The sequence below is a fragment of the Melanerpes formicivorus genome, unplaced genomic scaffold, assembly GCF_026170545.1.
Source record: "Melanerpes formicivorus ecotype bairdi unplaced genomic scaffold, bMelFor1.0.p_v2 SCAF_424, whole genome shotgun sequence".
Lineage (NCBI taxonomy): Eukaryota > Metazoa > Chordata > Aves > Piciformes > Picidae > Melanerpes > Melanerpes formicivorus.
The window spans coordinates 40,118-62,031 of record NW_027142776.1 but is presented as its reverse complement, the minus strand read 5'-3'; the positions used below and the strand labels follow the sequence as shown (position 1 = coordinate 62,031).

Here is a 21,914-nt window from a genome sequence, read left to right as displayed (position 1 = left end):
AGTTGGGATCATTGGTGCCAACCACCCTGGAAGGTTATAGGGATGGCGGGGGGGAAGTTGTTGACCGATGAGGTTTTGGCTGCCCCCCCTCGGTGCCCCCCCCCCCGCAGGTTTGTGCCATTGAGGGATTTCGGGAAGCCTTTGGCGCGGGGCTGGGGCCAGGGCTGGGCTTTGCCAGCGTCACCTTCCCGCTTGGAATGGGGGTTGGAGAAGCGGGGGTGGGGGGCGGGGGGGGGGTGGTTGGTTTGCAATCGGGATCGATCAGCTCCGGGAAGCAAACCCAGGGGATGTGGGAAGGCAAAACAAAAAGGCAGAGAGGGGAGGGAGAAGGGGAGGGAGCTGGGGGGGGGGGGGGGGGGGGGGGAGTTTTTCCTGGCCCTGCCACCTCCATGCTGGGCATGGCTCCTGGGCACGTCCCCGTGGGATGTCCTCCTGGGCATCCATCCCCCCTCGGCGTGGCACAGAGGTTGTTGGTTCCCTCGGCCCTGTCCCGGTGGCGGCGACAGATAAAAGTAGGTCAGGCGCGGGGCCCTGCGGGACCTGGCCGGGCGCAGGATGCCCTTGACGGCAGCGGGCAGGGGGCTCGGGAGAGGGACCGGGGCCGGGGCCGGGGGGGTTGGTCGAGTCCCACTCGGCTGCCGGTGGGGATACAGAGCCCGCAGCTAAGGGCTGTACCCCTGGGGTGTTCCCTGCGGCTCCTCGTTGCCCCTGGGGATTGTTGGGCATCTTCCTGCCCTGCTACGAGTTGCTTGTAGGGGTTGGGGTTGGGGGCGGGGGGGAGGTCCGGGACCCCCAGGCTGCTCTCTTCCTGAGGGAGGGGAGCAGCTCCTCTACCTCATTTCAGCCCTAAAACCCTTGAGCAATTCCGACTGGGTTCGAACCTCATCCCGGCTCTGCCTCCCGAGTGCTTCCTGCGTGGTTTTTGTTTGGAGCTGGGGAGGAGTTGAGGGCTGATTTGGTTTTCCCCGTCCCCGCCGTGCCCGGTGTGGGAACAGTGCCCGGTGTGGGGACAGCCCCCGGCGGCACTTCGGGCGCTGGAAGGGGCTGCGTGCCCGGGCGCGGGAAGGGGCTGCGTGCCCTGGCATGGGAAGGGGCTGCGTGCCCGGGCGCGGGAAGGGGCTGCGTGCCCTGGCATGGGAAGGGGCTGCGTGCCCGGGCGCGGGAAGGGGCTGTGTGCCCTGGCATGGGAAGGGGCTGCGTGCCCGGGCGCGGGAAGGGGCTGTGTACCCTGGCATGGGAAGGGGCTGCGTGCCCGGGCGCGGGAAGGGGCTGTGTACCCTGGCATGGGAAGGGGCTGCGTGCCTGGGCTCTGGAAGGGGCTGCGTGCCCTGGCACGGGAAGGGGCTGCGTGCCCAGGCGCGGGAAGGGGCTGTGTGCCCTGGCACGGGAAGGGGCTGCGTGCCCAGGCGCGGGAAGGGGCTGCGTGCCCTGGCATGGGAAGGGGCTGCGTGCCTGGGCACGGGAAGGGGCTGTGTGCCCTGGCACGGGAAGGGGCTGCGTGCCCGGGCTGCTGGCCGTCCCTGCGTGCCCGGGCTGCTGGCCGTCCCTGCGTGCCCGGGCGCTGGAAGGGGCTGTGTGCCCTGGCATGGGAAGGGGCTGTGTGCCCTGGCACGGGAAGGGGCTGTGTGCCCTGGCATGGGAAGGGGCTGTGTGCCCTGGCATGGGAAGGGGCTGCGTGCCCGGGCTGCTGGCCGCCCCTGCGTGCCGGGCTGGATGGCGCCGGGCTGGATGGCTCCGGGCCGGGGGAGGGATGTGGGAAGCGCTTAGCTGGCACAGAGAGAGAGGCAAAGGCACCCTGGGCTGCGGTGCCACCGGGGCAAGCTTTTTGTCACCTTGGGCGGTGTGCCAGCCCCTGTGTGCCCTGTGGGAGTCACCAAGGCCTTGCCAAGGGAGGATCCATCTGGGTTTGGGGAGGGGGGGAGGCAGAAGGTGATGCCTGACTTTCGCTGGGGGGATGCTGGAGGGGTGCCCTGGGTCCCCCCCTGACCCGGCAGGGTGCTGGCAGCACCTGAGCTCCTTCCCCCGTGTTTGGGGTGGAGAAAGGGTTAAAGCCAAAGGATCTGAGCTAAGCCCTGGCAGGAGGAGGCTGAAGCCTCCCAAGGCTGTGCTCTCCTGGAGAACAAAGCTCCCAAAGTGGTGGTAAGCTGGTAAAACCTGCTGGAATGTGGGGGCCTGGAGGGGGGGAAGCCGGGTCCTGGCAGAAGGGAGAGGGTCCTGGCAGGAGGGAGAGGGTCCTGGCAGGAGGGAGAGGGTCCTGCCAGGCTCATCCTCATCCCCCCCTGCCTCCCAAGGCCAGCCCAGGGCTATTTGCAGAACAATTGCTTGGCCAAGCTTCAAAAATGTCTTGGGTTTGGAGGAGAGCTGAGTCTGGAAGCTGTCAGCCAGGGGTGAGCCTGGGGAGATGCCAGAGTGGGCAGTGGGAGGGTGACCCACGGCCAGGGTGGCAGAGCCAAGGCCAGAGCCAGGGTGGCAGTGCCAAGGCCAGGCTGAGAGGGCCAGGGCCAGGGTGGCAGTGCCAAGGCCAGGCTGAGAGGGCCAGGGCCAGGGCAGAGCTGGGCTGGGTGAGGCTCCACATGCTCCACGCTGCAGGAACCATCCTGGGGCTGCCAACTGCATCCCTCGGGCAGGCGAAACCAGCAGGCTGGCTGTGCCCCAGCCGTGGGTAGGCACCAGGCTGGCTGCTGGGCACAAGGATTTCTTCACCACCTCTCTTCTCCTCCCTCTCTCCTTCTGAATCCCAACTTTCCCACTTGCTTCTTTGGCCCCAGGGCAGCAGCTCAGGCTCCTGGGCACTGCCCAGGGCGGACGTGTGGGTCGTGCCCGACCTGCCACTCTCCACCTCAGGCTCCTTCCCTTGCACCCAGTGGGTGCTGATGGGTGAACCCCAGTTCACCCCCGAGTCTGTGCCACCCTGGTTTTATTGACTGCTGGCAGGGCAGGGGAAGGAGCAGGGAAGGGCAAGGCCTGGTGCCGGGCAGGCCGTGGGGAGGCTGGCTGGGCAGGTGCCAGGGCTGTTGGGGATTATGGTGGTTAAAATATAACCTCGTGGCAGTGCCACCTCTGGCCCCCGGGCTCCAGTGTCCTCCCAGCCCTGCTGTGGGCTGGCAGAGGTCCCCAAGGGGAGTGTGCCCCAGCGCTGGGTGGCACCAAGGCGGTGGTGTGGCCGGGGGCTGCCCTGTGACATCTTCGCCCTGCAGAGCCCCAAACTCGCTGCTGCTGCCGGGGTCTGCTGGCAGTGCTGCTGGGGCAGGGCTGTGTGTGGCATCTCTGCCAGCTTCCTGACCTCTGGCTGCTCTTCCCCAGGCATCCCCAGCGGCTGTGGAGCTGGAGAGCCCCCGGGAGCCTGGCAGCCTCCCCACCCCTTGGCGCACGGTGAGCAGGGGGCTTGGGGAGCTGCTGGCAGGGGTTGGGTCAGGGTGGGGAGGGCAGTGGCTGGGCTGGTGGTGCCTGGGGGGAGATGATGGAGTTGTTTTGGTTGGAAGAGACCTCTCAGCTCATGGAGTCCAAGCCTTACCCCAGCAGTGCCAGGGCACCACTAAACCATGGCCCTCAGCACCACATCTCCACAGCTTTGGAAGCCCTCCAGGGATGGGGACTGCACCACTGCCCTGGGCAGCCTGGGGCAGGTTTGGACAACCCTCCAGGGGCAGAAATTGTTCCTCATGGCCAACCTGAACCTACTCTGGGGCAACCTGAGGCTGTTTCCTTTTGTCCTGTCCCTTGTCACAAGGGAGAAGAGACCAACCCCCACCTGACTCCAGTCTCCTTTCAGGGAGCTGCAGAGAGCAGTGAGGTCTCCCTCAGCCTCCTTTGCTCCAGGCTGAACACCCCCAGCTCCCTCAGCTGCTCCTCCCCAGCCCTGTTCTGCAGACCCTTCCCCAGCTTGGTTGCTCTTTGGCTGTCAGGTCCCCCCGGGGGTGCTCACAGCACAAAGCTCTGTGCTTCCCCTCCAGCCTGGGGCTCCCCTGGGAGCAGTCAGCCCTGCTGGCTCTGCTGAAGCTGATGGCAGCTGTGTGGCTTCTCTTCCAGCACCCCTGAGACACCATGATGCCCATGCCAGCCCTGCAGGGCTGCTGCCTGCTCCTGCTTCTCTTCCTTTCCTCCTGCCCACGGGTGGAGGGCACCTGGGGTGGCACAGGACCGCAGCTCTCTGCAGCCTCCTTCCTGCAGGACCTCCTCCAGCGCTACGGAGAGAGCCAAAGCCTGAGCCTGAAGCAGCTCAAGGCTCTGCTCAACCACCTGGACGTGGGAGTGGGACGTGCCAACAGCTCCCAGCACCGCCTCAACCTCTCCAGGGTAAGGCAGGGGCCCTGCAGGACCCCCCCCCTGCCCCATTGGCAGTGCCCCTTGGCAGAGCTGGGGGTCTCATGGCACCTCCTGGTCTCCCCCCCCCGCAGTGCTTCAGCTCCGCCGAGCTCTTCGCCATCCACAACCTGAGCCAGGGCTCTGCCCTGGGGCACAGCGAGTTCAAGGAGTTCTGCCCTACCATCCTGCAGCAGCTGGAGACAGGGGCCTGTGCCTCTGAGAACCTGGAGAATGAGGAGAATGAGCAGACAGAGGAGACCAGGCCCAGCTCAGCTGAAGGTGAGCAAGGAGCCAGGGTGGGGACGAGCACTGCACGGAGCTTGGGCACGTGAAGCACCCCCAGGACCTGCAGGGCAACCAACTCCCTCTTCCCAGCTCCCCCTCCTCTTCCCAGCTCCCCCTCCTCTTCCCAGCTCCAGGGCAGAGATGGGAGGAGGCAGCTGATGGGTTTGCCTCAGGGTGCTTTGTGCCTGGCACTCTCCTTTTGTCCCACTGGCACACGCTGCAGCTTGGGCATCCCAGATCTCTGGGGTGGCTGGATGATGATGATGGAGGATGATGATGCTGGGACCTTTGCTGTGTGTCCCTGTGCCTGGGAAAGGGCTGAATTGGCAGCTTGCACAGAACCACAGAATGGGTTGGGTTGAAAGGGACCTCAAAGCTCATCCAGTTCCAACCCCCCCTGCCATGGGCAGGGACACCTCCCACCAGCCCCAGCTTGCTCAAGGTCTCATCCAGCCTGGCCTTGAACACCTCCAGGGAGGGGAGATCCACAGCCTCCCTGGGCAACCTGTGCCAGTGTCTCCCCACCCTCACTGGGAAGATTTTCTTCCTCATCTCCAGCCTCCATCTCCCCTCCTTGAGCTTCAATCCATTCCACCTCCTCCTATCACAAGGGTCTGCTGGCCTCCAGGATGCTTAAATGAGCTTCCACACATCCAGATCCTGAGGATTCCCCAAGCCTTGGAGCAGCTGCCCTGAGCCCAGCACTGGGCTGGGAAAACCCAATTCCAAGTCAGCTGGTGGCTTCCTTCCCAGAGCTGTGGAATGCCAGGTTGGAGGAGTCCCCAAGGACCATCTGCTCCAAGGCCCAGCCTTGGGGTCAAGCCTTCCTGCCTGCCCTGCAGCACCACTGCTGGTTTCTGTCACAGCTGAGGCAGCTGGAGGCAGGGAGAGGTGCTGCAGTGTGGAGGGTCTAAATCCAGAGCCAACCTTTTCCCACCTGCCTGGAGCTGGGATTTTGTGACCTTTCCCTCCCCCCTGCACTGAGAGCCTCAGCAGGGCCTGGCCCTTTGTTTCTTCTCACAGAGGCACAGAATGGGTTGGGTAGGGAAAAGCTCTCTGAGATCATCCAGTCCAATCTTCAACCCAACCCCACCAGGGCCACCAAACCCTGGCCCCAGCTGCCATGGCCACAGGTTTCTTGAACCCCTCCAGGGCTGGGGACTCCACCACCTCCCTGGGCAGCCTGTGCCAAGCCCTCACCACCCTTGCAGCAATGGAATTGTTCCTCATCTCCAACCTAAACCTCCCCTGGGGCAACTTGAGGTCATTGCCTCTCCTTCTATCACCTGAGACCAGGGAGAAGAGAGCAACCCCCAGCTGGCTCCAGCCTCCTTGCAGGGAGCTGCAGAGAGCCAGAAGGTCTCCCCTCAGCCTCCTTTGCTCCAGGCTCAGCACCCCCAGCTCCCTCAGCTGCTCTGAGAGAGCTGCTGGCAGAGCTCAGCCACAGGAGGTCGAGGGAGGTGATTCTGCCTCTCTCCTCTCCTCTGGGGAGACCTCCCCTGCAGCACTGTGTCCAGCTCTGGGGCCCCCAACACCAGAGGGACCTGGATGAGCTGGAGTGGGGCCAGGGGAGGCCATGAAGCTGATCAGAGGGCTGCAGAACCTCTACTCTGTGGACAGGCTGAGAGGATGGGGGCTGCTCAGCCTGGAGAAGAGAAGGCTCCAGGGAGACCTCAGAGCAGCCTGAAGGAGGCTCCAGGAGAGCTGGGGAGGGACTTTTGCCAGGGGCTGGGAGTGCCAGGATGAGGGCAATGGCTGGGAGCTGGGAGAGGGCTCTCCACAACTCCCTGGAAGGAGGCTGGAGCCAGCTGGGGGTTAGGTCTCTTCTCCCTTGTGCCAAGGGACAGGACCAGAGGAAATGGCCTCAGGTTGCCCCGGGGCAGGTCGATATTGGCCATGAGGATCAATCTCCTCCCCCTCCCCTCTCCTCTCTCTCTGGGGCCGCCGCTTTCCGCCGCCCTCCCGCGGGGAAGGCAGGCAGGGGAACCGCCGCCACTGAACGCAGCTGTTCTCGTTCCACAGTGTGGGGCTTTGGTTTTCTCAGTGTGTCCATGATTAACGTGGCCTCCCTGCTCGGAGTCTTCATCGTCCCGTGTGCCCAGAGGACCTTTTTCAGCCGGGTCCTCACCTTTTTCATCGCGCTCTCCATCGGCACGCTGCTCTCTACCGCGCTCCTCCAGCTCATCCCAGAGGTGTGGTAGACGGTCCCTGCCTCTCCCCTCCCACCTCCCCAAGGGCAGCAGCTCCTCTGGGGCCATCCTCTCTCTCTTGGTTGTCTGGGGTTTTTTTGTTCTTGTTGTCCTCCAACCTGTCCCCCCCCACACACCTCCCACCCCTTCCCCCCGAGGCTGAGGGCTTGGCTCAAGGGTCTCTGCAGGGCTTTTTCTTGCCTTCCCCTCCTCCCCCACCTCTCCCCCTGCCCAGGCTCACACAAGGCACACTGTGAGCACCAGGAAACCCTCTGGAGTGTGCAGGCAGCTTGAAGAGACCAAGTCCTTCAGCTCTGAGGGCTGGGAGAGTCGTGGGCAGGGGCCCACATTCAGAGATCCAGAGAACAGGTTGGGTTGGAAGGGACCTTCGAGACCACCCAGATCCAACCCCCTGCCATGGGCTGGGTCCCACATTCAGAGACCTATAGAATGGGTTGGAAGGGACCTTAAAGCTCATCCATTTCCAACCCCTGCCATGGGCTGGGTCCCACATTCAGTTGGGTTGGAAGGGACCTTCAAGACCACCCAGTTCCAACCCCCTGCCATGGGCTGGGTCCCACATTCAGAGATCTATAGAACAGGTTGGGTTGGAAGGGACCTTCAAGACCACCCAGTTCCAACCCCCTGCCATGGGCAGGATCCCACATTCAGAGACCTATAGAATGGGTTGGAAGGGACCTTAAAGCTCATCCATTTCCAACCCCTGCCATGGGCTGGGCCCCACATTCAGAGACCTATAGAATGGGTTGGGTTGGAAGGGACATTAAAGATCATCCAGTTCCAACCCCCTGCCATGGGCAGGGACACCTCCCACCAGCCCTGGTTGCTCAGGGTCTCATCCAACCTGGCCTTAAACACCTCCAGGGAGGGGACATCCCTGGGCAACCTGTTCTAGTGCCTCCCCAGCCTCACTGGGAAGCTGTTTGCTCCTGCCCCATGTTCTGTGGCTGCTTCCCAAGGGATTTTTATCCCTTGGTGGGATGTGCTCCAGGGAGGGAGCATCCCCAACCTCCCTAGGCAACCTGTTCCAGTGTCTCCCCAGCCTCACTGGGAAGAAGCTCTTTGCTCCTGCCCTGCGGGCTGTGGCTGCTTCCCAAGGGGTTTTTAATCCCTTGGTGGGATGTGCTCAGCCTTGATTCCTGTAGAGCTGCTCAGCTCTGAGCCCACCAAGGTGCTGAGCTGGATGGAAAGCCCTCTGGTGCTGAGGTGGAGGAATGTCAGAGCACAAAGGACAGAGGAATGTCAGAGCACAAAGGACAGAGGAATGTCAGAGCACAAAGGACAGCTCCTTGCTGGTGGAAACAAATGGAGTGATGGAATTGCTTGGGCTGGATTAAAGCCTGGGAGATCATATCCAGGCCAACCATCAAGCCCACACCACCAGGCCATGTCCTCAAGAGCCACATCTGGATGGGGTTTGAAGGCCTCCAAGCGTGGTGGCTCCACCACCTCCCTGCCCAGTCCATTCCCCCCACCCCACACACACAGATGAGTGTTTTCATTGCCTTTTCTTTCCCTCCCTGATGTCCAGGGGCTGTTCCCCCCACCAAGGGTTGAGGGGGAGCTGAGGTTTCCTGGTGCTCCGACGGGAGCGGCAGATACGGCGCCGATTAATTGTCTGCTAATTAAACAGCTCTGGAGTTGGATGGCTGCACCCAAGCTGGACCCCTCTGAGCCGGGCTCAGCCCCCTCTGTGCGAGGCTCAGCCCCCTCTGAGCCAGGCTCTGCCACCCCAGCTCCCAGCCAGGTGGCTTCACACAGTCTTTGTGGCTTCTGGGCTGATGCTGAGCTGGGTCCAAGCTTCTCCAATCCATAGAATCCTAGAATCCAGCCTTAAATTCCATGTCTGAGGAGGCTGAGCTGGGTCCAGGCTTCTCCAATCCATAGAATCCAGCCTCAAATTCCATGTTTAAGGAGGCTGAGCTGGGTCCAAGCTTCTCCAATCCATAGAACCCAGCCTGAAATTCCATGTTTAAGGAGGCTGAGCTGGGTCCAGGCTTCTCCAATCCATAGAATCCAGCCTCAAATTCCATGTCTGAGGAGGCTGAGCTGGGTCCAAGCTTCTCCAATCCATAGAACCCAGCCTGAAATTCCATGTTTAAGGAGGCTGAGCTGGGTCCAGGCTTCTCCAATCCATAGAATCCAGCCTCAAATTCCATGTTTAAGGAGGCTGAGCTGGGTCCAGGCTTCTCCAATCCATAGAATCCAGCCTCAAATTCCATGTCTGAGGAGGCTGAGCTGGGTCCAAGCTTCTCCAATCCACAGAATCCAGCTTCAAATTCCATGTTTTAGGAGGCTAAGCTGGATCCAAGCTTCTCCAATCCATGGAATCCTAGAATCCAGCCTTAAATTCCATGTCTGAGGAGGCTGAGCTGGGTCCAAGCTTCTCCAATCCATAGAACCCAGCCTTAAATTCCATGTTTAAGGAGGCTAAGCTGGATCCAAGCTTCTCTAATCCGTAGAACCCAGCCTCAAATTCCATGTTTTAGGAGGCTGAGCTGGGTCCAGGCTTCTCCAATCCATAGAATCCAGCCTCAAATTCCATGTTTAAGGAGGCTGAGCTGGGTCCAGGCTTCTCCAATCCATAGAACCCAGCCTCAAATTCCATGTCTGAGGAGGCTGAGCTGGGTCCAAGCTTCTCCAATCCATAGAATCCAAATTCCATGTTTTAGGAGGCTGAGCTGGGTCCAAGCTTCTCCAATCCATAGAACCCAGCCTCAAATTCCATCTTTCAGGACCATGAGCCAAGGCAGATCTTTCTCCAAGGCTCTTTCTCAACTCCAGAGCTGTGCCTTTCATTTGCTGGAGATGAAGCCCAAGTGCCTGAGCCTCCTGCTCTGGCAGGAGCTGAATTGTCTTTGTGTCCTCTCCATCCTCACCACCACTTGGAGCATCCTGCAGGGTGAGGATGGAGGGGATGAGATGATCTTGTTGAGGGGTGAGAAACCTTGGTGCTCTGTGGCATTGGAAGAGCCACCTCATGTCCCCACCGAGGGCCTGAGGAGCAGAAGTGGCTCTCAGAACAGCCTGGCTGCCAAAAACTCAGCCTCCAACCCAGAGCTGCTTGCTCCAAGGGAGGGCTCCACAGCAAGGAGTCCTCTGATCCTTCCCAGGGTTGGAAGGGATCTTAATGACCATCCTGCCAGGGGCAGGGTCCCAAATTCAGAGGTCCAGAGAATGGGTTGGAAAGGATCTTGAGGACCATCCAGTTCCAACCCCCTGCCATGGGCAGGATCCCAAATTCAGAGGTCCATAGAATGGCTTGGAAAGGATCTTAAAGACATCCTGCCATGGACAGGGTCCTAAATTCAAAGGTCCAGAGAATGGGTTGGAAAGGATCTTAAAGACCATCCTGCCATGGGCAGGGTCCCAAAATCAAAGGTCCATGGAATGCATTGGAAAGGATCTTGAGGACCATCCAGTTCCAACCCTCTGCCATGGACAGGGTCCCAAATTCAGAGGTCCAGAGAATGGGTTGGAAAGGATCTTAAGGACCATCTAGTTCCAGCCCCCTGCCAGGGGCAGGATCCCAAATTCAGAGGTCCATAGAATGCATTGGAAAGGATCTTGAGGACCATCCAGTTCCAACCCCCCTGCCATGGGCAGGGACACCTCCCACCCCCCCAAGTGCTGTTCCCAAAGCCACCCAGCACCAGGTTCACCCTCTTGAAGTGATGGAGAATGAAGCAGCAATCACTAATGGATGTCCTCTTCTCTCTCTCCCTCCCTCCCTCTCTCTCCTCTCTGTCTCTTTCCCCTGGGCGTGGATCGCTGTCCCTGCCGTTGCTGCCCTGCCCCTGCCCTGCTGCCCGGGGTGGGTGGGCCCAGTGTGGGGGTTTGGGCTGCTCTGTGTGACAGTCATCTCGCTCTGCTCGCTGGTGGGAGCCAGCGTGGTGCCCTTCATGAAGAAGACCTTTTACAAGCGGCTGCTCCTCTACTTCATAGCTCTGGCGATTGGAACTCTCTACTCCAACGCCCTCTTCCAGCTCATCCCCGAGGTAGGGTGAGGGCTGCTGCCTCTCTCCTTTGCTTCTCCTCTCCTGGGGGCTGGTTTTTTGTCTCTCTCTCTCCACCTCTGGTGTGGAGAAGGGGAACGGAGAGCGAGCTGCGGAGGCTGGGAGCCGCTGGGGACCGCTCGGAGCTGCTGGCTCAACCTTCTCTTGGCTCAGCCTCCTCTGGAAGGACAACTCCCCAAGGCAGAGCTTCACAGAAGCACAGAACTGGTTTGCTTTGGGGTTTGTCTGGGGGGTTTGTATGGTGGTTGGACAAGACCTCTGAGGTCATCCAGTCCAACCAGCAACCCCCACCCCACCAGGGCCACCAAACCACAGCCCCAAGTGCCATGGCCACAGGGTTCTAACCCCCTTCAGGGCTGGGGACTCCACCACCCCCCCTGGGCAGCAGCCTGTGCCAATCCCTCACCACTCTGGCAGCAAAGAGAGTGTTCCTCATCTCCCAACCTAAACCTCCCCTGGGGGGAGGAGAGGAGAGGAGAAGAGAGGAGAGGGCAGGAGAGGAGAGGAGAAGAGAGGAGAGGGCAGGAGAGGAGAGGAGAGGGCAGGGTAGAATAGAATAGAATAGAATAGAATAGAATAGAATAGAATAGAATAGAATAGAATAGAATAGACCAGGTTGGAAAAGACCTTCAAGATCATCAAGGTCATTTCCTCTCCTCCTATCACCTGGTCCTACAGAGGAGACCAACTTCCCCAACCTCACTGCAACCTCCTCCAGCATGCTTCAAGCAGAAGATTTCCAATGTTTGCCCCTTTCAGCCCCTCAGGCAGGGCTCCCCCTTGGGCCAAGGCAGTAGAGATGCTTTAAGCCTGCTTCTTGGCATCCCTGCCCCGTGGTGGGTGCTGGATCTGATGCCCTTGGGGCACAGCTGGCTTGGCTGGGGCAGAGAAGGAGCAGAAAGGTGCAGGAAAGGGTCTTTTGTTCTGAGCTTAGAGAGGGAGAGAGAGGTCAGGAAGCAGCAGAGGTGCCCCAGAAGTGGCAGGAGCAGAGGAAGGATGTGGCTGGAGGCTGTCCCTGGGGCCTGTCACTTGTCCCCTCTCACCTGCAGGCCTTTGGCTTCAACCCTCAAGAAGATTATTATGTGTCCAAATCTGCTGTGGTGTTTGGGGGCTTCTACCTCTTCTTCTTCACAGAGAAGATCCTGAAGATGCTCCTGAAGCAGAAGGACCAGGTGAGGTTGCCCAGGGTGGGGTGGGAAACAGCAGAGCTGGCAGATGTGGCTGACCCCTGGTCCTGAATGCCTCCCTGGCCCACAGCATCACCATGGACACAGCCACTATGGCCCTGAGGCTCTGCCATCCAAGAAGGACCAGGAGGAGGGAGTGACTGAGAAGCTGCAGAACGGGGACATGGACCACATGATCCCCCCCAGAGCCAGTGAGCTGGAGTGCAAGAGCCCCCCTGGGGATGAGAAGGTTGTGGTTGGCTCCCTCTCTGTCCAGGTGAGTGAGGTCTCCCCTCAGCCTCCTTTTCTCCCAGCTCCCTCAGCTGCTCCTCCCCAGCCCTGTTCTCCAGACCCTTCCCCAGCTTTGTTGCCCTTCCCTGGCCCTGCTCCAGCTCCTCAATGTCCTTCTTGGAGTAAGAAGCCCAGAACTGACCCCAGCACTCAAGCTGTGGCCTCAGCAGTGCCCAGCTTAGGGGCACCATCCCTGCCCTGCTCCTGCTGCCCACACCATTGCTGCTCCAGGCTGCTGGTGGCCATCTGGGCACCCCCCTGGCTTATATTCAGCTGCTGTCAACCAACACCCCCAGGTCCTTCCCTGTTTCCAGCCACTCTGCCCCAACCTTGGAGCCTCCCTGGGGTTGTTTGTGCCCCAAGCACAGGCCCCCAGCCCTTGGCCTTGGTGAAGCTCATCCCATCCATCCCAGATCCCCCTGTGGAGCCAACCCTCCAGCAGACCGTCGCTCCCACCTCGTGTGGGTGGGGGTGGGGAGGGTGGAGGGAGCAGGACAGCCCTCTTTGGAGCAGGTGGGTGCTGATGCCCTGCTCCTGGGCTGCTGTGGCAGGACCTTCAGGCCTCCCAGAGTGCCTGCTACTGGCTGAAGGAGGTTCGCTACTCGGACATCGGGACCCTGGCCTGGATGATCACCCTCAGCGACGGCCTCCACAACTTCATCGACGGCCTGGCCATCGGAGCCTCCTTCACTGTCTCTGTCTTCCAAGGCATCAGCACCTCGGTGGCCATCCTCTGTGAGGAGTTCCCCCACGAGCTGGGTGAGCCCCAGAGCCCCAGAGGCAGGGCATGGGGTTGGAAGGGACCCGAAAGGCCACCTAGGTGCACGAAGCCACGGGGAAGGGTTCCTAGGGTCATAGAGGTGTGGAGTCATGGACAGGGGTGGGCTGGAAGGGACCTGAAAGGACATCTAGATCCATGAGTCCTTGGGAGTAGGTTCCTAGAGTCATAGGTGTATGGATTCATGGACAGGCTTGGGTTGGAAGGGACCCAAAAGGCCATCTAGATCCATGAGACCATGGGGAAGGGCTCCTAGAGTCATAGAGGTATGGATTCAAGGACTGGTTTGAGTTGGGACCTGAAAGGACATCTAGATCCATGAATCCTTGGGAATAGGTTCCCAGAGTCATAGGTATATGGATTCAAGGACTGGTTTGGGCTGGAAGGAACCTGAAAGGACATCTGGGGAAGGGTTCCTAGAGTCATAGGTGTATGGATTCATGGACTGGTTTGGGTTGGAAGGGACCTTAAAGGCCATCTAGATCCATGAGACCATGGGGAAGGGCTCCTAGAGTCATAGCTGTATGGGTTCATGGACAGGTTTGAGTTGGAAGGGACCTGAAAGGCCATCTGGGGAAGGGTTCCTAGAGTCATAGGTGTATGGATTCAAGGACTGGTTTGGGTTGGAAGGGACCTGAAAGCCCATCTAGATGCATGAGACCATGGGGAAGGGTTCCTATAATCATAGATGTATAGATTCATGGACAGGGGTGGGTTGGAAGGGACCTGAAAGGCCATCTAGATCCATGAATCCTTGGGAGTAGGTTCCTAGAGTCAGGTGTATGGATTCAAGGACTGGTTTGGGCTGGAAGGGACCTTAAAGGCCATCCAGATCCATGAGACCATGGGGAAGGGTTCCTAGAGTCATAGATGTGTGGATTCACGGACAGGCTTGGGCTGGAAGGGACCCAAAAGGCCATCTAGATCCATGAGACCATGGGGAAGGGCTCCTAGAGTCATAGATGTGTGGATTCACGGACAGGCTTGGGCTGGAAGGGACCTTAAAGGCCATCTAGATCCATGAGTCCTTGGGAAAAGGTTCCTAGATGCCTTAAAAGGTTTGGCTTGGAAGGGACCTCAAAGCTCATGCAGTCCCAAGCCCCTGCCATGGGCAGGGACACCTCCCCCCAGCCCAGCCTGCTTAAGGCCTGATGCAACCTTCCCTTGAACACCTCCACAACCTCCCTGGGCAACCTGTCCCAGAGCTCAGGGCTCTGCCCCTCCTTGGGTGCAACCCTGAGGTTCTCCTTGGTGCTCCTCTTTCTTTGTCAAGAGAAAGGCAACTGTGGGGTGGCAGCAGCAGGGAGGGATGGTGGTGGGGAAGGCATGGCTGGAGATGACACTGAGTAATCCCAGCTCTAAAAATACTGAGGTAATGTGATGGTGGAGAGTTAAATTTAGCTGCAGACATCTGAAGAAGGGGGGGGGGGGGGGGAAGGAAAAAGCCAAACAAAACCCAACCCAACCTAACAGCTCAGTGGTTTGGGACAGGGCAGGCTGGCAGCAGGCTGGGGTGGAAGGGCCAAAGTCCCTGGGCTGGCAGTGGGCAGTGCTGGGCGGCAGTGGGCATGGGGGTGCCCACCCCTGGCTGTGGGCAAAAGGAGGAGATCAAAATAGGCAGCTTGGTGCTGTCCCAGTGCTGCTGGCTGCTCCTTCCTCATCCTCCCTGTGCTCTTCCCTTGGTCACACTGTCCAGGGGCAGCCTCCTCCCTCCTCACACTCCCTGTCCTCTTCTCATGATCACCCTTCCCAGTAGCAGCCTCCTCCCTCCTCATCCTCCTCCCTCCTCATCCTCCTCCCTCCTCATCCTCCTCCCTCCTCATCCTCCTCCCTCCTCATCCTCCTCCCTCCTCATCCTCCTCCCTCCTCATCCTCCTCCCTCCTCATCCTCCTCCCTCCTCATCCTCCTCCCTCCTCATCCTCCTCCCTCCTCATCCTCCTCCCTCCTCATCCTCCTCCCTCCTCATCTTCCTCCCTCCTCATCTTCCTCCCTCCTCCCTCCTCATCCTCTCTGTCCTCTTGTCATGATCACTCTTCCCAGGAGCAGCCTCCTTCCTTCTCATCCTCCTCCCTGTGCTCTTCTCCTGGTCACCCTTCTCAGTGGCAGCCTCCTTCCTCCTCCTCCCTGTGCTCTTCTCCTGGTGGGCTGCCCCGTGGCAGGCTGCTCCCTGCTGATGGAGCCTGTGCTCTGCTGCCAGGGGACTTTGTGATCCTGCTGAACGCCGGCATGACCATCCGCCAGGCTCTCTTCTTCAACTTCATCTCTGCCTGCTGCTGCTACCTGGGCCTGGCCTTTGGCATCGTGGCTGGCAGCCACTTCTCTGCCAACTGGATCTTTGCCCTGGCTGGGGGCATGTTCCTCTACATCGCCCTGGCTGACATGGTGAGTGCTGGGGTCAGGGGGGTCAGGGGCTGGGGTGGGTTGGAAGAGACCTTCAGGATCATCCAGTCCAAGCCTTGGCCCAGCACTGCCAGGGCACCACCAAACCATGGCCCTCAGCACCACAGCTCCAGGGCTTTGAAAGCCCTCCAGGGGTGGGGACTGCACCACTGCCCTGGGCAGCCTGGGCCAGGCCTTGACAGCCCTCAAAGGGAAAAAGTTGTTCCTCAGGGCCAACCTCAACCTGCCCCGGGGCAACCTGAGGCCATTTCCTCTGGTCCTGTCCCTTGGCACAAGGGAGAAGAGACCTAACCCCCAGCTGGCTCCAGCCTCCTTCCAGGGAGTTGTGGAGAGCCCTCTCCCAGCTCCCAGCCATTGCCCTCATCCTGGCACTCCCAGCCCCTGGCAAAAGTCCCTCCCCAGCTCTCCTGGAGCCTCCTTCAGGCTGCTCTGAGGTCTCCCTGGAGCCTTCTCTTCTCCAGGCTGAGCAGCCCCCATCCTCTCAGCCTGTCCAGAGAGCAGAGGTTCTGCAGCCCTCTGATCAGCTTCATGGCCTCCCCTGGCCCCACTCCAGCTCATCCAGGTCCCTCTGGTGTTGGGGGCCCCAGAGCTGGACACAGTGCTGCAGGGGAGGTCTCCCCAGAGGAGAGGAGAGAGGCAGAATCACCTCCCTCGACCTCCTGTGGCTGAGCTCTGCCAGCAGCTCTCTCAGAGGAGCTGAGGGAGCTGGGGGTGCTGAGCCTGGGGCAAAGGAGGCTGAGGGGAGAGCTTCTGGCTCTCTGAAGCTCCCTGCAAGGAGGCTGGAGCCAGCTGGGGGTTGCTCTCTTCTCCCTGGTCTCAGGTGATAGAAGGAGAGGCAATGACCTCAAGTTGCCCCAGGGGAGGTTTAGGTTGGAGATGAGGAACAATTCCTTTGCTGCAAGGGTGGTGAGGGCTTGGCAGAGGCTGCCCAGGGAGGTGGTGGAGTCCCCAGCCCCGGAGGGGTTCAGGAACCATCCCTGGAGGCATTCCAGAAACCTGTGGCCGTGGCACTTGGGGCCATGGTTCGGGGGGCACAGTGGTGCTGGGTTGCTGCTTGGGTTGGGTGATCCTGGGGGGCCTTTTCCCAACCCCTTGTGTGCCTGTGGCAGTTCCCTGAGATGAACGAGGTGAGCCGGGAGGACGAGCAGAACGGCAGCGCGCTCATCACCTTCGGCATCCAGAACGCGGGGCTGCTGACGGGCTTCACCATCATGGTGCTGCTCACCATGTACTCTGGCCAGATCCAGATCGGCTAGGACCCAGCCTGGCTCCCAGCCCTGCTCCAGCTGGCTGCACTGGGCTGGTTTGTTCCCTGGGGGGAGGGGGGGGAGGGCTATTCCTGGCTTTGGGGCTTTCGTTTTCCTTTCCTTTCCCCGCTGCGAGCGTCCGACGGTACCTGTGCCGGCACGAAGAAGCTCTGCCAGAGACTTCCTTTCCTTCTGGTTTAAAGGTTGAGGGGGCAACCTCAGCTTTAAGACTGAACTGAGCAGAGGACCTCTTCTCCAAGTCTCACATCCCTCCTCTCCTTGCATCTCCTGGGAAGGAAGGATGGAGCTGGGAGGCAGGACCTTCTCCAGCCGCGTCGGAGCGATGCGCTGGGACGCGACGTCCTCCTCCTCCTGACCCCTCGGGTGTGGTGGGCAAAGACCAGGAGAGACCCTGCCTGGATTCCTGGAGTCCTTGGAGCTGTGCTCTCCAAGCATGGAGAGGTACCAAAGAAGAGGAAGCCTGGCTCATGGTGTGAGCATCACCCCTGGCGTCTTCAGGAAGGCCTCTCCGCAGGCGTCCGGCGCCGCAGCCCTTTGGGCAGGCTTGAGGAGCACAGCTCACGGCTTGAGCATCATCCTTGGTGTCTTCACAAACATCCCTGGAGCCACAGCTGGGTTTGTTCCCTTGGGCAGCCTGGACAATGCCCTGAGAAGTGCAGGGTGAAGAGAGGCTTTGTGGGTGTGGGTTTGGGTTTGAATTTGAAAGCACATTCTGGGTGTCGCCACTCGGAGCAGAGGACACCAAACCGCACCCGGCCAGGGCCAGAGCGACCCAGGGGCGGCGTGGGGAGAAGGTCAGGAGGGTGTCCTGACCTCCCTTAGGTCCCTGCTGCTGGATGAGGAGGGGGGGAACACCCCCCCACCACACACACATCACCACCTTTCTCCTGTGAGGGCAGTCTTGTGGTGATGCTGCTGAGAAGGGCACCAGAGCAGCATGGGCAAGGGCAGAGCTGGCACAGCAAGCCCCAGCCAGGAGCTGGTGGCCAAGGTGTGGGTGGTCAAGCTGGGTGGTCAAGCTAGATGACCAAGGTGTGGGTGGCCAAGGTGTGGGTGGTCAAGCTAGATGACCAAGGTGTGGGTGGCCAAGGTGTGGGTGGTCAAGCTAGATGACCAAGGTGTGGGTGGCCAAGGTGTGGGTGGTCAAGCTAGATTGCCAAGGTGTGGGTGGCCAAGGTGTGGGTGGTCAAGCTAGATTGCCAAGGTGTGGGTGGCCAAGGTGGGTGGTCAAGCTAGATGGCCAAGGTGTGGGTGGTCAAGCTAGATGACCAAGGTGTGGGTGGCCAAGGTGTGGGTGGTCAAGCTAGATGACCAAGGTGTGGGTGGTCAAGCTAGATTGCCAAGGTGTGGGTGGCCAAGGTGTGGGTGGTCAAGCTAGATGGCCAAGGTGTGGGTGGCCAAGGTGGGTGGTCAAGCTAGATGGCCAAGGTGTGGGTGGTCAAGCTAGATGACCAAGGTGTGGGTGGCCAAGGTGTGGGTGGTCAAGCTAGATTGCCAAGGTGTGGGTGGCCAAGGTGTGGGTGGTCAAGCTAGATTGCCAAGGTGTGGGTGGCCAAGGTGGGTGGTCAAGCTAGATGGCCAAGGTGTGGGTGGTCAAGCTAGATGACCAAGGTGTGGGTGGCCAAGGTGTGGGTGGTCAAGCTAGATGACCAAGGTGTGGGTGGTCAAGCTAGATTGCCAAGGTGTGGGTGGCCAAGGTGTGGGTGGTCAAGCTAGATGGCCAAGGTGTGGGTGGCCAAGGTGGGTGGTCAAGCTAGATGGCCAAGGTGTGGGTGGTCAAGCTAGATGACCAAGGTGTGGGTGGTCAAGCTAGATGGCCAAGGTGAGGGTGGCCAAGGTGGGTGGTCAAGCTAGATGGCCAAGGTGTGGGTGGCCAAGGTGTGGGTGGTCAAGCTGGATGCCCCAGCTGGGTGACCAAGCTCACACTGCCCCTGGGGGGAACAGACACCAGAGTCTGAGCTCTGCTGCTGCTGAGGTTCAGGGAGGGGGGAGGGAGCAGGGGGTGTGGGGGGAGGGAGTTGTTTTTAACCAAACCAAGAGACTGTGAAGCTCTTCAGGTTGCTGAATGTCTCCAGCCTGGGGGAGCAGCCAGAGAAGGGTGTGAGCAGGCAGCTGCCAGCTCTGCTCCCCTGATTCACTAGGTGAATTGACCTCTTATCATATTGATAGTGTTGCCCACCCCACCCCTGTCACTTGAGGTTCCCTTGCACCCCCTTCTCCTCTCCCCAAACCCTTAATCCTGCACCCAGGAGCTGGGGGCTTGGTGGCCACGCTGACCACCGGCAGCTCAGCCTGGTGGCTGGGGCTGGAGGAGTGGCAGAGGTGGCTTTGGGAGGTGCTTTGGTGGCAGGGGCAGGGTTGTGTCTGCCCTGGCTCCCCACCTGTGATGGGGTGGTGGCCATCCTGCCACCTCAGCTTGATGCTGTTCGGCTCCAGGGGCTGGAGCTGGGCTTGCCCACTCCTGTCCACACACACACACAGGTGGAGGCTGCACCAGGGACTTCTCCTGCCCGTGCCAAGAGGGACAAGTGACCCTCAGCACCACCCAGGAGTGCTGTCCCCTGCTTTGATTCCTCACTGTAGTTCCTAACTTGCCTTAGGTCCCATGGAGATGATGTTCCTCTTAGACTCCTGACAGCTGGCACCGAGTCCCTAGGTCTCTGCCTGTTGGCACTGCCAATACCCTCAGGGATCAGCAGCTCCACTCTAGGTGGCTTTGGCTGAGCCAGGCATTGACTTTGTCCCCCTGGCACCCAGGAGGTTGTTGGCTTTGTCCTGAACCCAGAAGGTTAAATGTCAGCACTCTGAGGAGCAGGGAGCCCTCCTGGGAGCACCTCTCAACCCAGAAGGGTGCTTGATGCCAGTGGTGATGCCTTCCAGGAGAGATGGGCATCATGAAGTCCCCCTTCCCTCTGTGGCTGGTCTGTGGGACAGAACCACCTTGAAGCAGCCTGGTCTGCCCTGGCTTGGGCAGCCAGCCACCCCTGCAGCACCTGGTGCTGCTTAATTGCTCAGGGAAGCGGTGCTGGAAATTCCTTTTCCCTGCTCCAGGGAGCTGCAGCCCCATCTGACCAAGCTGATGTGGAAAGTCTGAGGCCTCTGCAGGGTGGCTGTGCCCTCACCTCTGTCCCAGGGAGGTGCTTGGCAAACACCACGGGGCTGGCAGCTCTCCACAGGGCAGAGGGCAGCTGTGCCCTGCCAGGGCCACGTCCTGGCTGGCAGGAGAGGCTCAGTGGTGCACACAGAGGGGGAAGCCTCTGCGTTGGAGGGGGCAGGGTGGGAATCTTGTGTGTCCCCTGGGCACTGTGAGGTGCTTGCAGGCCATGCCTGGGAGGTCCTGTGTGTCCCCAGGAGCTGGAAACAGGGCAAGGACCAAGGTTTGGCTCCCTCAGGGCTGGTACAGGGCCTCTGGCACATGGTGGAAGTCATGGCTCCATTGTCTTCTTGGCACAGTGTGGAGATCATGAGTCTGTTGTCTTCTCAGCACACCATGAGGATCATGAGTCCAGCATCTGGGCTCACAGTGAGGATCATGAGTCCATCATCAGCTGGGCACACAGTGAGGATCATGAATCCATCATCAGCTGGGCACACAGTGAGGATCCATGAGCCCATCATCATCTGGGCACACAGTGAGGATCATGAGCCCATCATCATCTGGGCACACAGTGAGGATCATGAGCCCATCATCATCTGGGCACACAGTGAGGATCCATGAGCCCATCATCAGCTGGGCACACAGTGAGGATCCACGAGTCCATCATCAGCTGGGCACACAGTGAGGATCCACGAGTCCATCATCAGCTGGGCACACAGTGAGGATCATGAGCCCATCATCATCTGGGCACACAGTGAGGATCATGAGCCCATCATCATCTGGGCACACAGTGAGGATCATGAGCCCATCATCATCTGGGCACACAGTGAGGATCCACGAGTCCATCATCAGCTGGGCACACAGTGAGGATCCACGAGTCCATCATCAGCTGGGCACACAGTGAGGATCATGAGCCCATCATCATCTGGGCACACAGTGAGGATCATGAGCCCATCATCATCTGGGCACACAGTGAGGATCCACGAGCCCATCATCAGCTGGGCACAGTGAGGATCCATGAGCCCATCATCAGCTGGGCACACAGTGAGGATCCATGAGCCCATCATCATCTGGGCACACAGTGAGCATCATGAGTCCATCATCAGCTGGGCACACAGTGAGGATCCATGAATCCATCATCATCTGGGCACACAGTGAGCATCATGAGTCCATCATCAGCTGGGCACACAGTGAGGATCTATGAGTCCATCATCAGCTGGGCACACAGTGAGGATCCATGAATCCATCATCATCTGGGCACACAGTGAGCATCATGAGTCCATCATCAGCTGGGCACACAGTGAGGATCATGAATCCATCATCATCTGGGCACACAGTGAGGATCCATGAGTCCATCATCAGCTGGGCACACAGTGAGCATCATGAGTCCATCATCAGCTGGGCACACAGTGAGGATCATGAATCCATCATCTGGGCACACAGTGAGGATCCATGAGCCCATCATCAGCTGGGCACACAGTGAGGATCATGAGTCCATCATCAGCTGGGCACACAGTGAGGATCATGAGTCCATCATCTCCTCCTCTCAAGTTTAACCCTGTTTCTGGCCAATTGTGTTGACTGTGAGGAATCTGCAACCCAGAGAAACCAAGCTCCTTGCTGAGAGGGATCCCCCCCTTCACTGGAGCTGTGGGGGGAGAGAGCTCCTGCCCCTGGCTCAGGCAGGCTGGTACCTGCCACTGGGGAAGGGATGGGGGCAGGCAAAGAGGAGGAGGAGGAGGAAGAGGAGGAGGGAAAGTGACCCACGTTGAACTTGTGATGGCTTTTCATCCACCTTTCCCTTCCCCACGTCCAGTTGGGAGCTCAAGTCCCATCTCAGTATTTCAATAACTCAGGTGTTGTAAGAGAGAACAAAGAACATAATTTATGTCCTGTGGCTTCTGGAGTTCTTTGTGAAATTCCATCACCAGATCAAACTCTGTGCTGGAAGGAGGGAGGGCTGCAGGCAGGCTCCGGCCACCCCCTGCCACCACCGCTGGGGCTGGAGAGGCCTGGGGGAGCTCCACTGCCTCAGGAGTTGTTTCCCCAAGGGCAAGGGTTTGAGCCAGGCTGAAGGGATTTGGGTGATGCAATTCC

General features: G+C 59.8%; 1 protein-coding gene across 7 annotated transcripts; it reads left to right on the top strand.

Moving 5' to 3' along the window:
* The first annotated feature begins 409 nt into the window (after positions 1–409).
* Positions 410–21,714, top strand: SLC39A14 (solute carrier family 39 member 14). 7 transcript variants are annotated; one of them, XR_010992529.1, is made up of 11 exons: positions 411–512; positions 3,304–3,372; positions 4,030–4,296; positions 4,398–4,584; positions 10,629–10,798; positions 11,866–11,988; positions 12,074–12,259; positions 12,825–13,032; positions 15,250–15,434; positions 16,562–17,838; positions 17,966–21,714. XR_010992529.1 is itself a non-coding variant. In XM_068170551.1 (10 exons), exons 3-10 carry the CDS (start codon positions 4,045–4,047, stop codon positions 16,706–16,708), a joined length of 1,458 nt encoding a protein of 485 aa, XP_068026652.1. In that variant the 5' UTR covers positions 410–512; positions 3,304–3,372; positions 4,030–4,044; the 3' UTR covers positions 16,709–21,714. The 7 variants fall into 7 exon arrangements, 2 of the variants coding, with proteins under 2 accessions (XP_068026652.1, XP_068026651.1); XR_010992531.1 differs by having other exon boundaries at positions 16,562–17,939; positions 18,037–21,714; XR_010992530.1 differs by having other exon boundaries at positions 16,562–18,036; positions 18,080–21,714.
* The last annotated feature ends 200 nt before the right edge of the window (positions 21,715–21,914 follow it).

Coding starts and splice junctions, on each gene's coding strand:
- SLC39A14 (XM_068170551.1), top strand. CDS start 4,045: ATGATGCCCATGCCAGCCCTGCAGGGCTGCTGCCTGCTCCTGCTTCTC. Junction 12,260..12,824: donor TTGGCTCCCTCTCTGTCCAG/GTGAGTGAGGTC, acceptor CTGCTGTGGCAG/GACCTTCAGGCCTCCCAGAG. Junction 15,435..16,561: donor ACATCGCCCTGGCTGACATG/GTGAGTGCTGGG, acceptor TGCCTGTGGCAG/TTCCCTGAGATGAACGAGGT.